The 15162-nt window shown below is 37.0% G+C and overlaps 1 protein-coding gene across 2 annotated transcripts in view; it reads right to left on the bottom strand.

The window, feature by feature from the left end:
• LOC128662407 (platelet-derived growth factor receptor-like protein) overlaps positions 1-15162 on the bottom strand; it is a 101225-nt gene that overhangs the window by 56173 nt on the left and 29890 nt on the right. The window contains exon 1 of one of the 2 annotated variants that reach the window (XM_053716195.1): positions 4210-4348. The exons of the other annotated variant lie outside the window; for it this stretch is intronic. Within the exon in view, the coding sequence (XP_053572170.1) occupies positions 4210-4258 (49 nt within the window). The 5' untranslated portion in view covers positions 4259-4348. Of the gene's footprint in view, positions 1-4209; positions 4349-15162 lie in introns of those variants that run through there. 2 annotated transcript variants of the gene reach the window in all.

The following is a 15162-nucleotide window of genomic DNA, read 5'->3' as shown; positions in this document are numbered from 1 at the left end:
ATGCATGTATATTACAAAATTGCTTCTGTTCAATACCCAAATGCACCCATGGGGTTTCCAATTTTGACTGGAATATCCCTTTAAATACCCTACTTTTCAGGGATGCATATACTATACACTAACTTTTTCTTACCTCAGTTCCTTACCTATTTTACCATCCCCTTGAACCACATAGCATTTAAGCCTGTGTACCCAGCTGTCCTGTAAATCACCTTCATGTAAAGTGATCTACAACAGTATAACTCTTGGCAGGGCCCAATAATCTAAACTAATATGGTTTTTAACCCCGCCCCCATCAGGGTCTGCCCTGGTAGAATTATCTTAGAAAAAGGGTCAGTTCCTGCTAGTAATGAGAGGTCTCCTATAGAAATGAATGATGCTTGATGAAAAGGGACACTTTGTTGGGTAGAGCGAAGTTAGATGTTAGCACTTTAAAAATGTCATCCCGCATCAAAAACAAATCACATTGCACTGCTTTCTGCATAAGGCATCTTACTAATGCCTCTATTTTCATATGCATGTGTTTTTCTATTAGGGTATTAAGTGTTTTTCTATTTTTTCACAACCTCGCCACCTTTTAGTTTGCAAGAAAAACCAGTGAGATCTGTGGGGTGGAAATAATTAGATAATTACTATGGGATTTGAGAGAACATTTCATACACAGCCATAGAACGCCCATGTTCAGCCCATTTTACGATAAAATAACAATTAAGCTTTTATTTATTATGCGCATATTTTATACAATTTACTCCTGTGTAATTTACATTTGTATTTTACATTTTTGATAAAATATGATTTTGTTAAAATTTTTGTTGCGTTTTTACAATACAATTTATTCCTGCGTATTTATGTTTGATTGGTTTAATTATTCATTTTGTATGATTTTCATTTACGATTTTTATTGTGCACTTTGTAATGTATGCGTCTGCTTTCCAATAAAAATGCAGTATATGCCCCTTAAAGAGACACTCAAGTCAAAATGTAACTTTTATAATTAAGAAAGAGCACACAATTTTAAGATTTTTTCAAATTTACTTCCATTATCAATCTTTTTATATGCACACTTTTTGAGGCACCAGCTCCTATTGAGAATGTCCACAAGCTCACAGGGTTTACCTAGACTAGTCTGTGATTGGCTGATGTCTGTCACATGGTACAGGGTATGGGCAAATGGGAAGAAAAATAAATTTGTACTGCTTTTGGGAAATTCAGATTAAGTGTTATTGCATTGTCTTTTTACACTTGTTAATTATGCATTTCTACTGTATGTAGTGGTCCTTTAACCACAATTTCATCATGGAAATAGAAATAATCTTGCCAGCCCAGAGACCTTCAGATAATCAGGCCCTAAGTCAAGACTAAAGGGACTTAAAGAGACATGAAACCATAAATTTTCCTTTGATAATTCAGATAGTGTACAATAAAAAAATTAAAAAAAAAAACATGTTCTGCAATTATTAAAATTAATTTGTTCTCTTGGTATCCTTTCTTGAAAACAGATCATATGCTCAGGGGTGTGCAGGAGTCTGGAGCACTGTATTGCAGCAGTTTTGCAAGAATGCATTCAACAATGTTATACATTGTGCAAACAATACTGCCATCTAGTGCTCAAAAGTATTTTTGCAAATTGGCTACTATATAGTTTTCCAGACTTGCGCAAGCTACCTACCTAGGTGTGCTTTTCAACAAAGAATACCATGAAAACAAAGTAAATAGGATAATATAAGCAAATTGGAAACTTTCTTTTACCTGTTTCTGTCTTGCCATTAAAAAATGCTGGGCTGAACAGTTAATTATTAGAATTTTAAAATTAAACAAAAGGTGGCAAACCTATAGCGCAACTGACCAAAAAATGTACTTAAACTTGCTCTCTAGACTATTACCATACTGCTTGGTTTTAATGGCTGGAACTGTAGTGCTTAAAGGGACAGTATACACTCATTTTCATATAACTGCATGTAATAGACACTACTATAAAGAATAAGATGCACAGATACTGATATAAAAATCCAGTATAAAACTGTTTAAAAACTTACTTAGAAGCTGTCACTTTGGCTCTGTTGAAAAGGTAGCTGGAAAGCCCACTGCAAGTGGTAAATAAGACACCCCCCCCCCCTTCTTTTGCATATGAAAAGACCCTTTACACAAACAGGAGCAAGCTGGAGTAGGTAGTCGAGCGTATTCACATAAAACTTTGGGGCTTGGTTAGGAGTTTGAAAATCAGAGCAATGTTATTTAAAAATAAGCAAAACTATACATTAATTAAAAAAAAAAAACTTTATGGGCTATATAAATAGATTATCTACAAAACATTTATGCAAAGAAAAAATGAGTGTATAATGTCCCTTTAATAAATTTTGTTTCTTATGAATCCACGCTACAGATTATCGATAAAGCATTAATTGTTTATATATTTTATATATATTTTATATATTGTGTATTATTACTGTTTTTGAATTTTATTGTACCCTATTGTATCAATGCAATGTTTTGTGGACCCAGGACATACTTGAAAACGAGAGAAATCTCAATGTATCCTTCCTGGTAAAATATTTTATAAATAAATAAATAAATACATATTTTATGCATTTAATAGAAAAATACTTTTAATAAAACTTAAATGTCCCTGTAAATGTTAAAAGTATGTACAATTGGAAAATATTCTAGAAGATTATAACAAATTTGTGCAATTACTTTTAATAAATATTTTCTATGTAATTAATTAATTATTTAATTAATTCATTATAAATTGTGGTGGATCATGAAACATTCAAGCATTGTTTGTAAACTCAAGACCAAACCGGGCTCACAACTCTAACTCTTAAGGGCTAGATTTATCAAAGCCATTCTCCTCTAATATCGTCCAAAATAAAGCATACAACTGGATCCTCATATTTATCCAAGCACTCTGCGCCTATAATTGCGCAAATCTGAAAGAAACTTCTTCGCACTTCACTTGCATTCGCCTAGGCGCACAGGCGCGCTCCCGAGTGCACCAATATACATTAGTAATAGGCGTAATTTAACAGCCCGACCTACAAATACGCCCAGTTGCTTATTCATCATTGCTTTGCGCCAATAATTCCGGCTGTAATTGCGTGTTGTATATTTCGCCATACAGACTGAGTCGAACACCATTATAATACATGCTTGTGATGCAGTACTTTACTCTTTTAACTAATTTTTCAAAAGTTCAGCGCAAAGAAGATACTGTTATTCCCAGTAATTTGCGCTTCCACAGGCGCATATGGTACTAAAAGTTTTATATGTATATATCGATATATTGATATATATATTTTGGGTCAACATATGGCACAAACAGCACAGAAACATTGTGTAATATAAATATTCGCTGATTAGTTACCTAAAAAACATTTTTTTTAATAATCAAAAAATGGCGGCGCAAATATTTATAGGGAGTAAATGCTGTTCCCGACAGGCGCAATTTATCATTACTATGCCCCAGCTCGTCTGCGCAAAGTTACGTCTATTTTTTTGATAAATTTAGGCGCACACGTGCGCCTCTCCGGAGGCGAGCTGGGGCGCAGTTACAGGCGAAGAACATACAGAGTTCGCCTAGCCTTTGATAAATCTAGCCCTTAGGTTTAAACATTTTTCTTTGTTAGTCAAATAGTGATCTGGAAACAGTGAAACAAAATGAGATTCATTCTCCTGAGTTTGATTACTTTATTGTATGAAGCCCATTTTATCAAATACTAGCAAAATATTATAAATTCTTACTGGGAAAAAATCATAGTGACCAATGTAATAATATACCAGGGTATGTGCATTATTAATCCCAAAAAGGGAAACAATTTTATGATTTTTTAACATAACTATACAATTGCTGTAAGTTAATTCTTTTCATGTAACTATCCAATAAATGTTTAGGTTTTTTATATATACTTTTCAGACTGTATGGACTTTAATGTTGCAAATTGACCCATTTTTTATGTACGTACTTTGAATGAGTTGCATATATAAAAACAGCAAAATTCAAAATGCAGTCAAGGTTTTAATACGTTGCCAAATTACAAGAAGAAGAAAAATACTGAAGCTAGAAGACCTTGTGGAAATATTATCCTTTACACAAATACCCTCTTGTCTACAGATTGAGGAATGTGCCTGCTGTGTGAGCCTGGAATTAGTAGGAAGTAGGGAGAAATTATATGGGGGTAAAGGTAAAAGCTGTAGAAAGATAATTCTTACCTAAGAGTAATGAGGCAGACAGCAGAAGCAGGAGTATTTTGTAATCCATGTCTGGGTAATAAAGGATCCAGGATATTCAGTTTGAGATTGGTAAACTGATTACAGTAGAGATGGTCAGTAATTTCCACACTAACTTGCTGTCAGGGAGGAGGGGACATGGCAGGGAGGTGCAGGACTGGATGAAGGGGGGGATTGCAAGAGTGGAACAGTTCAGGTTAGCCTAGATATCTCACTCCCACTCTGCATAAATAAGTCCTCAGTAAAGGCACTCTACAGAGAATGAGTGCAATGCAGCAGTCCATTTGGAAATCAAGGGAATTAAATATGAAAGTGGTCCCTGGTTCAGACCCAAATAAAATAATAATAACAATGATAATAATAATAACAATACCAATGCTGCTAAAACTAATAATATTATTAATAAACAAAATAAGAACCATAATTATGCTAAACTCCACATCCCTTAGAAAAAAAGAAAAGCAATAGCAAATATGTATAAGCATTATACAGTGTATAGTAGATACTGAAAGGTACAAATTATTATTTGTATCCTATTATCTAATGTAAAACTTGTTGTGAATATTATCCTTATTATTATTATTAATAATAATAATATTATTATTTCAGTAGTGTACCCACAAAGTGTATTATGTGTTTAGACACAATAAATATTATGGAACTTCTATATCTATCTGATAATGTAACTCAATATATATATATATTAGCAGTTACAAACTTTGCATGTTGAATAACATTCTGAATTATATCTTTTGCGAAGGATAATACATAGAAAACCCGAATCCTTTTAGTTCTGATTTGCCTATTAATTAAACTGAGACCAGATCAATAAACAAACATACTGCTAGATTACGAGTTTTGCGGTATGAGTGAAAAAGCAGCGATATGGCTCTTTTTCACTACCGCTGGTATTACGAGTCTTGCAGGTTTTAATGCAACGCACACTTTTTTAGCCGTAACACAACGTAACTACCGCAGCTTTCCAAAAGTCCTTTTTCAATGGGACTTCCTTTGCGCCGGTATTACAAATTTGCCTGGGAGGCCAAAAAGTGAGCGGTACAGCCAATACCGTCAAGATCCATACCGTAAACTGAAAGTCAGCAGTTATGGGTTTTATGCTACAACGCCGTAACATAAAACTTATAATTAAAGTGATAAAAAGTACACTAACACCCATAAACTACCTATTAACCCCTAAACCGAGGCCCTCCCGCATTGCAAACACTAAAATAAAATTATTAACCCCTAATCTGCCGCTCCGGACAACGCCACCACTATAATAAACATATTAACCCCTAAACCGCCGCACTCCGGCATAGAAAACACTAGTTAAATATTATTAACCCCTAATCTGCTGTCCCTAACATCACCACAACCTACATTACTGTTATTAACCCCTAATCTGCTGTCCCTAACATCGCCGCCACTATACTAAAGTTATTAACCCCTAAATCTAACCCTAAGTCTAACCCTAACACCCCTACCTTTAATATAAATAAAATAAATCTAAATACAAATTACAATTAATACCTAAATAATTCCTATTTAAAACTAAATACTTACCTATAAAATAAACCCTAAGATAGCTACATTATAACTAATAGTTATATTGTATCTATTTTAGGTTTTAATTTTATTTTACAGCTAAGTTTGTATTTATTTTAACTAGGTAGACTAGTTAGTAAATAGTTATTAACGTTGGGAATGGCAGATCAGGGGTTAATAAGTGTAGGTAGGTGGCGGCGACATTGGGCGTGGCAGATTAGGGGTTAGTAAGTGTAATGTAAGTGGCGGCGGTGTCGGGGGCGACAGATTAGGGGTTAATAAGTATAATGTAGGTGACGGCGATGTCGGGGCGGCAGATTAGGGGTGTTTAGACTCGGGTGTTTATGTTAGGGTGTTAGGTGTAAACATAACTTTTGTTTCCCCATAGCAATCAATGGGGCTGTGTTACGGAGCTTTACGCTCCTTTATTGCAGGTGTTAGGCTTTTTTTTATCCAGCTCTCCCCATTGATGTCTTTGGGGAAATCGTGCACGAGCATGTAAAACCAGCTCAAAGCAGGGCTGGTATTGGAGTGCAGTATGGAGCTCAATTTTGCTCTATGCTCACATATTGCCTGCTAACGCCGGGTTTATGAAAACCTGTAATAGCAGCACTATAGGGAGGTGAGCGGTGGAAATAACTTGCAAGTTAGTACCGAGCCTCTCATACCGCAAAACTCGTAATTTAGCGGATAGTTTATTAAAATAATTATTAGAAATAATAAACAATATTTAAATAAAGCAAATCAATAAACATATATCATTACAATAAATTAATGATTATCAGATTAGAACTAATAAAAACAGTTACTAAATTATTTTATTTGCAGTAGCTTGCGTGTATAAAAGAGAAACAGAAACGTTTGTTATTTAAATTCTCAGCATAGCTGGCAAGAATCTGGTAAGCTAATAATCATTGCAAACCATAAGAACATGATATTATTACCAGATTCCTGATTGACCCAGTGTTATTGTCGACAGATAATACCAGGTTAACAGATATTACCTAACAAAAACACTTGTGATTAATATAAATTCTCAAAATTATGAATTTTCCCAGACTATTGTCCAAACAAATTTATTATTTGTAATCCTTTGTCGAATCTAAAATTGACATTTAAATTGTAACATGAACAGAGGTGAATGAAAAGTTATATTTTGCTAGTTAACAGAATACTTGTATGTTTTTTTAACATATATATTATTTTCAATTACATCAGGTTTAATTTCCTTATTACTGTAACAAATACATTGTACAAAACATGTGTTTGCGTAATCCAAAATAAAAATGTTTAATTTACTGCTGGTGTGTTTTCCTAGCATTACCCAGGCAAAGCCAAATGTATGATTTTATTAGCTTTATCCAGAAGTGTTTGGGTAATCCTAGGATTACCTGGGAAAATCCCAAAGAATGATCTTATTTTGGGCTTTACCTACAGCCACTGGGTAATCCTAGGATTACACAATTTTTGACTTTACCCGTAACATATATAAGAATATACATATATATTTATATTTGCTGCCATCTCTGCGCTACTTACCCTTTTTCGCTACACGAGGTAGGTGGCTATGGAAGCACACTCATGAGCGCAATGCTTCCAAGCAATGCGAACGCGAGCTCGCGTTCCTATTACTGTCAACTTATAATACCAGCATATATTAGCATGCTCTGTGTCGTGCCGCTCCGGTTCCAGCCACAACTTCCCTCACTTGTAATGGCTGTTGCCATGGACGTGGCGGCTGCTTCTGGTGCTGGGCGATGACGTCATCGCCGCTCGCCAGCTCTCTCTGATGCTGGTCCTGATTGCAGCTTAGTGCTTCCTCTGGCGCGAATATACGCCTATGTAAGAACCTCTGTCGTCTGTATTCATTGCCCAAGTATAGGTTGTCTTTTGTTTCTGGGTGCTTCTTTTTATTACTATATTCCCTGAACTGCTGGATTGCCTTATTGTTGCTGAACCCTGCCTATCTCTGACCACTCTACTGGTTAACCCCTGAACTGCTGGATTGCCTTATTGTTGCTGAACCCTGCCTGTCTCTGACCACTCTACTGATTAACCACTGAACTGCTGATACCTGGTTAGCCTACTAGTTGCTGGACTCTGCTTGTCTCTGACTATTCTCTGCCTTACCCTTATTGCCATTAAGGACTTCCCTGTTTACCGTGAGTACTGCCTCATTTCTTAACTCTCACTTTGTTCTGAGATATTTTCTTTTCCTCCCACTTGACACTGGAATTAAAAGACTACTGGCCAAGTTTGGTCTGATAGGGAAATATCCCACAAGCATTACATTATACTTGGGCTATGGACCCAAATGAGGTAGCTAGAGCAATCTCACTTCAAGGACAAATGCTGGGAACCCACGCCTCACACCTGCAAAGTTTGGATTCCAAATTGGAGACTATTGCTACTATGCTCTCCTCACTTGTTGCAGAGAAAAACACTGCTCCTGTTGCCACACAGCCTACCCCTGCTGCTTGTACTGCAAGCTCTTCCCCTGCTTCTGGTAACATACCCCAGATACCATTGCCAGACAAGTATGATGGCACTACTGACTGTAGGGGTTTTCTCAATCAGTGCAGACTGCATTTCCACAATGACCCTCATACCTTCCAGTCCCATCAGTCAAAGGTCACCTTTATTATTTCTTTATTGAAGGATAAGGCCCTAGCCTTGGTCTCTCCCCTATTGCAACAAATTGCTCAACTCCTGGACAATGCTGATGCCTTTGTTTCTGCACTTTCTGTGTTTGGGACCTCTGGTCGCACTTCTTCTGCAGAATACTCACTCTTGGATCTCCGCCAGAGCAATAGATCTGTGGCACAATATGCCTTTGAATTTTGCACCTTGGCACATGAGACCAGTTGGGATTGCAGTGCTCTCAAGGCGGCATTCCGGATGAGGTCTGCATGAACACACCAAGGATGAGCTCACTTATCGTGATGTTCCATCTTCCCTGGATGAATTCATAGCACTTTGCATCAGTCTGGATTCTCCCTTACAGGAGCAACAAGCCGAGAGAGAAAGAACTCACAGAATCCTTCCCTCTTGTCCTCCTACATATTTAGCCACTAGACTGTCCTCTACCCCTCCTGCACCTCATGTTGCCTTTGAGGAGGAACCCATGGAACTTTCTTCCCTCAAGTCCTCTGAATCAGAAAGACAGAGAAGAAGAAGGTTAATATTATGTTTCTATTGTGGCTCTAATTCACACCAACTTAAGAATTGTGATATACTGCCGGGAAAAGTAAATGCTTAGGGGATAAAGAAGGGGTACCTACTTTACCTACTAGAATGGCCACTACTAATTCCCCTCATTCTTCTCGGATTCTGGTTCCTATTACCCTTACCTTTATCCAGAACTATGTTCACACACAGGACTTTGTTTATTCAGGGGAAGCTGGTTATTTCCTAGATCACCGCTTCATGATTCATGCAGGTTTGCCTCTTCTTTAGAAAAAACAATATTTGAAAATAACCACTCTGGATGGCACACCCCTTGGATCAGGCTTAATCCATTTTGAATCAGCACCTCTAAACATGACTGTGGGACTCTTACATCCTGAAAAGCTGCAATTCGACGTCATTCATTCTCCTTCACAACCAATTATCCTTGGTCTTCCTTGGCTAAGCAAACACAATCCTCAATTCGATTGGACAGAAAGAAAGTTGGCTTCCTGGGGTAAATCCTGTTTTCACTTCTGCCTGGCAAAAGTTACTCCATTACTCCATACCCCTATAGCCAGCCTTCTGATCCCTTCTAATCTTCTCTCAGTATATTTAGAATTTATGGATGTGTTTGAGAAGAAAGCAGCTGATATGCTACCACCTCAATGCCCTTACAACTGTAAATTTGACCTGTTTCCTGGAGCCCCGCTCCCTAAAGGAAGGACTTATCCGCTGTCCAAGGCTGAGACCAAGGCCATGGAGGAATATATCCAAGAGAACCTAGCTAAAGGCTTTATTCACCCTGCCTCCTCCTGCTGGAGCTCGTTTTCTTTTTGTCAGTAAGAAGGACGGTGGTTTGAGACCCTGCATTGACTACAGAACCCTAAACAACATCACTATTAAGAACCATTATCCTATTCCCTTGATCAATGAATTATATGATTCACTCCAAAATACTTGTTACTTTACAAAACTAGATCTTCGTGGGGCATACAATCTCATTCATATCTTCCCGGGACATTAATGGAAAACTGCCTTCAACACGAGATCAGGGCTTTATGAATATCTAGTAATGCTTTTTGGGCTGTGCAATGCCCCTGCTGTTTTTCAAGCCTTCGTCAATTACGTCTTCCATGACCTCCTTAATCGTACTTTCATCGTCTATTTGGATGACTCATATTCTACACCACCCTGGAGGAGCATCATGAGCATGTGAAACAGGTACTTCTTTGTCTCAGAAACAATTCTCTGTTAGCCAAGTTGGAGAAATGCGAATTCGATCAAGTCCAGATTCAATTCCTTGGATATGTTATCTCAAATGAAGGTTTTGCCATGGATCCTACAAAGCTAACCGCAGTTCTGGAATGGCCTCAACCTACCACATTGAAAGAACTACAGAGATTCGTGGGGTTTTCCAACTATTATCGTAAGTTTATAAAGAACTTCTCCAGAATCGTTGATCCACTTACTGAGCTGACTAAGCAAAACAGAGACTGCAAAAACTGGCCTCCAGTAGCTGTGGATGCTTTTTCTCATCTGAAAAAGGACTTTTGTACTGTTTCTGTGCTACGCCATCCTGACCCTGACCTGCAGTTCACCTTAGACATAGATGCCACTGAAATAGGAGCTGGTGCTGTCTTAACTCAAAAGGGACCCTTCTACCTCCAAATCACATCCTGTAGCCTTTTTCTCTAAATGTTTTACCCCTGTAGAGAGGAACTATGACGTAGGGAATCGTGAGCTTCTAGCCATTAAAATGGCTCTTACTGAGTGGTGACATTGGTTAGAGGGCAGTGCCAGCCCCATTCAGATTCTTACATACTTGGAAACAGCTCATTGACTCAATCCTTGACAGGCCAGATGGGCCTTAATCTTTCCTCGCTTTAATTTTATAGTCTCTTATCTTCCTGGGACCAGAATAAAAAGTCTGACGCTCTTTCCCGTCAGTTTCCCCACTCTAACAACTCTTCTGAAGCCCCTATCGAACACATCATTCCTTCCTCCTGTGTGATTGCTCAACTTAATAGCTCTCTACTGAAGAGATTACAACGTGCTCAGTCAAGAAAACCTCCTGAAGCCCCTCCAACTCCTGACATCCTTTTTGTACCTCCGAACCTACGCACTCCTGTGCTATCCTGGGCTCATGATAGCAAAATGTCTGGTTATCCTGGTTTAACAAGAACTTTTAAACTCCTTTCTCTGCATGTTTGGTGGCCTTCCAACTCCGACTCTCAAGACTATGTCAAGGCTTGTCAAACTTGTGCTGTTAATAAAACTCCCCGATCCTTACCTTATGGCTTAGTTCAACCTTTGACTATACTAAAACCACCTTGGACACACATAACCATGGATTTTATTGTGGACCTCCCTCCTTCTGACCACCATACGGTTATATGGGTTGTGGTGGATCAGTTTTCCAGGCTTGCTCATTTTGTGCCCTTGGCCAAACTACCTGCTGCCCAAGAGTTGTCAAGTATCTTTCTTCTTCATGTGGTACGTCTTCATGGTATACCCGTAAATATTGTCTCCGACAGAGAACCTCAGTTCGTTTCCACCTTCTGGAGAGCTTTCTGCAAAATGATTGGGATCACTGTTTAACATAGTAACATAGTAGATGAAGTTAAAAAAAGACCGAAGTCCATCGAGTATAACCTATACAAATATACAGTAAAATACTTACAAAAAGCTCTAGTTAAGCTTAAATAATCCCACTAAAAGTTGACCCATTTAATACAAGCAATCATATTCATGAATTCTGTTTTGTAGACAAAAATGTATCCAAACAATTTTTAAATGTATCTATGGTATTAGCATTCACTACCTCATTTGGTAATGTGTTCCACAATTTTATTGCTCTTACAGTGAAAAAACGTTTCCGTTGCAGGAGATTAAATTTCCGTTCCTCCAACCTTAAATTGTGACCACTTGTCACAAACAATTTTCTTAGAATAAACAGAGCTTCTGACATCTCTGTATATGGGCCTTGAATATATTTATATAAAGTAATCATGTCACCTCTCAAGCGCCTTTTTTCTAAAGAAAGCAGACCCAGTTTGGCTAGCCTCTCCTCATAGCTTAAATTCTCCATTCCCCTTATTAGCTTTTGGCCCTTCTCTGAACTTTTTCTAGTTCTGCAGTATCTTTTTTTGCAATCAGTCCCCAGAACTGCACTCCATACTCAAGGTGAGGTCTTACCAGGGATTTATATAGTGAAAGTATTATACTTTCCTCCCTTGAATCCATGCCTCTTTTAATACATGCTAGTATATTATTAGCATTTGAAGCTGCTGCCCTGCATTGTGCACCCATCTTTAGCTTGTTATCAATTACTACTCCCAAATCCCTTTCCTCCTCTGTTTGGCTAAGTCTTGTCCCATTTAAATAATAAATTGCCTGCTTATTTTTACTTCCAAAAATTTTCCTGTATTAAATCTCATTTTCCATTTACCTGCCGATACTTCTAATTTTTGCAGATCCCTTTGTAACAAAAGTTCATCCTGTCTGACCTAATGACCTTACTTAACTTAGTATCATCTGCAAAAATAGAGATGTCGCTATGTAATCCTTGCTCCAAGTCATTTATAAAAATAATCAAAAGAACAGGACCCAGTACTGATCCCTGGGGGACTCCACTGATAACCTTTGTCCAATCTGAGTATGATCCATTCACTACTACTCGTTGCTCTTTATCTTTTATCCAGTTATTTATCCATGAGCTAACATTTTCAGCTATTCCCAGTCCCTTAATTTTGTGCATTAATCTCTCCTGTGGCACTGTATCAAACGCCTTTGCAAAAAGTATATCACATCATCTGAATCCCCTTTATCTATATTTTTACTTACTTCCTCATATAATCTAATTAGATTAGTTTGACATGATCTATTTCTTATAAAACCATGCTGATTTGAACTCATAATCTTGTTTACACGAATACGCTCATCAATATAATCCCTTATAATCCCTTCAAATACCTTCCCCACTATTGATGTCAGACTAACTGGTCTATAGCTTCCTTTATCATCCCTGCTTCCCTTTTTAAAGAGTGGCACCACATCTGCTTTTCGCCAGTCCTGGGGGACCATGCCTGAGGATAATGAGTCTTGAAAAATTAAGAGTAGAGGTTTGTCTATAACAGTGCTAAATTCCCTTAACACCCTTGGGTGAATTCCATCTGGGCCTGGAGTTTTATTTACTTTAATATTATCCAGTTTTTTCCTGATATCCTCTATACATAACCCAGTTAATGGTATGTGCTGGCTTGTTCTAGTTTGTTCCAAAGTATCCTCCATTGGTTCCTCTCTTGTGTATACTGAAGAAAAGAACTGGTTTAGGATTGGTTGTAAAATCAGTTAAGTACTTAGAGGTACTAGTCTGTACCACTAAAGTGTATGATAAGTTGTGTCGCCTTAGATGCTATGTACTGGAAACAATTTATAGGAAAGCAGTACAAGACTGCAACAAAATGTACACCTGCAAATCACTCAAATTCCCTCAGTAAATAACTAGATCTCGAGAGTAACAAGTGGCGGATTCACACAAGGAAAAAATTTAAAAAATAACTTTTGTTAAGGCAAACGTTAAAATAATGGATACAAATATATTAAAAGCACAGGAATGTAATCTAGGCCTAAAAAGTATATTGATATGTTATTGTGGTGGAAATAAAGGATCAGAACAGTCAGATACACACTATACTGGTTCCTATTTAAAGGTCAATCAATGTTTATTATATAAATGACGTAGGATGTGGATGTTAATCCATAGTCATAAATTTTATAATTCACTAGATAGTTCTACTATACATATGTTAGGTACCAGAAAATGCATAGATTGAAGTGTCAGCTGATAAGCTTGGATGTTGTTAATTTTAACGGTACACGTAATAAATGATGAATATACCTATAAACTAGAAAAGTTTCTAGGTGCTAGAGAGTCTAAATTATAGTAATGTTGACATGGTTATGATCACCATAACATGGAGTGTATAATTTTCACAGTATAACAAAGAGTTAAATGTAGTTATTTTTACCCCGTTTCCCAGAGATCACTGTATATAATGTGTTTCCACTAAAATTAATATGCTATATTAGATAGCTAAATTCAAGAAGTGGAAACTGTATATAATAAGTTATTCATTGACTAAGGATTTGGGGAATTAGTATAGAGGTAGACTGTATTGTCAGTATACATAACTTAAATCTTTGCCAGGACTTTAATTGTATACAATCTTTTGGCTGACATGTCCTATATATAATATATCAAAACCATATTGATCATAGTACTGTGTTTAGATAAATTGTGTCTGAGTTTTTATAGTATACACTTGCTACCAGTACAAGGAGTTATCAGTGAATATATTCAGCTACAGTTTCAGAACGTAGAGCCAATCCCGTAGTGGGATGTAATATGTTCTGTGTTTATCAGATAATTTTAGGTTTTTTGTTTACTTAAATTTATTCCTCATGTGGGTCTCGTGTACAACTATATATTGAACTCAATTTACTAGAATGTGATGCTATAAATTATGCTGCTTATAATCCCTCATAAACTCTGGTAGGTCTGTATTCTTATTGTGTTTGGTATATAATAAACACAGTTTATTAGTATAACACAGTATAACTTATATTGTTTTGTTGCACAACTGTTACTAATTAGGTAATGGGTGTAGCATTAATACCTTGTGCATTTATGTTAAGATACAACCTGTGTTAGCATTAAATAAGTACCAGTAATGTTGCACAACGGCCTAACAACATGTACTTACAAGAAGCAGAAAGACAATTAAAAGATGTCACTTGTTACAAAAAAATCTGGTCCTGTCCTCTTCAAGACTTCCTTGATCAATATCAAACCCTGATCACCAATGCCAGACTCAATGGTATCATTTTGGCTAAAGAGAAGACATTTTTAACAGTAACTAAACCAAAAATTGCAACGTTCTGATACCTAAAACCCATAAGAACAGCGAACACCCTCCAGGGTGACCTATAGTATCAGGCAATGACAACCTAACCAAGTAAGTGAGTCAATACAAGGATTTGAGACTACGAGAATTCCTCACACAACTTCCATCTTACATCAAAGACACTATGGAGACCCTACAACAGCTATAAGATATATGGCTAAATAAGGAAACATGGCTAGTCACTGCCGATGTAGAGGCATTATATACAAGCATCAGCCACAAACTAGGCCTAAAAGCTGTTAAACATTTCTTAGAT

The sequence above is a fragment of the Bombina bombina genome, chromosome 6 (genome assembly GCF_027579735.1).
Source record: "Bombina bombina isolate aBomBom1 chromosome 6, aBomBom1.pri, whole genome shotgun sequence".
Classification (NCBI taxonomy): domain Eukaryota; kingdom Metazoa; phylum Chordata; class Amphibia; order Anura; family Bombinatoridae; genus Bombina; species Bombina bombina.
This window is presented reverse-complemented; position numbering and strand designations above follow the sequence as displayed.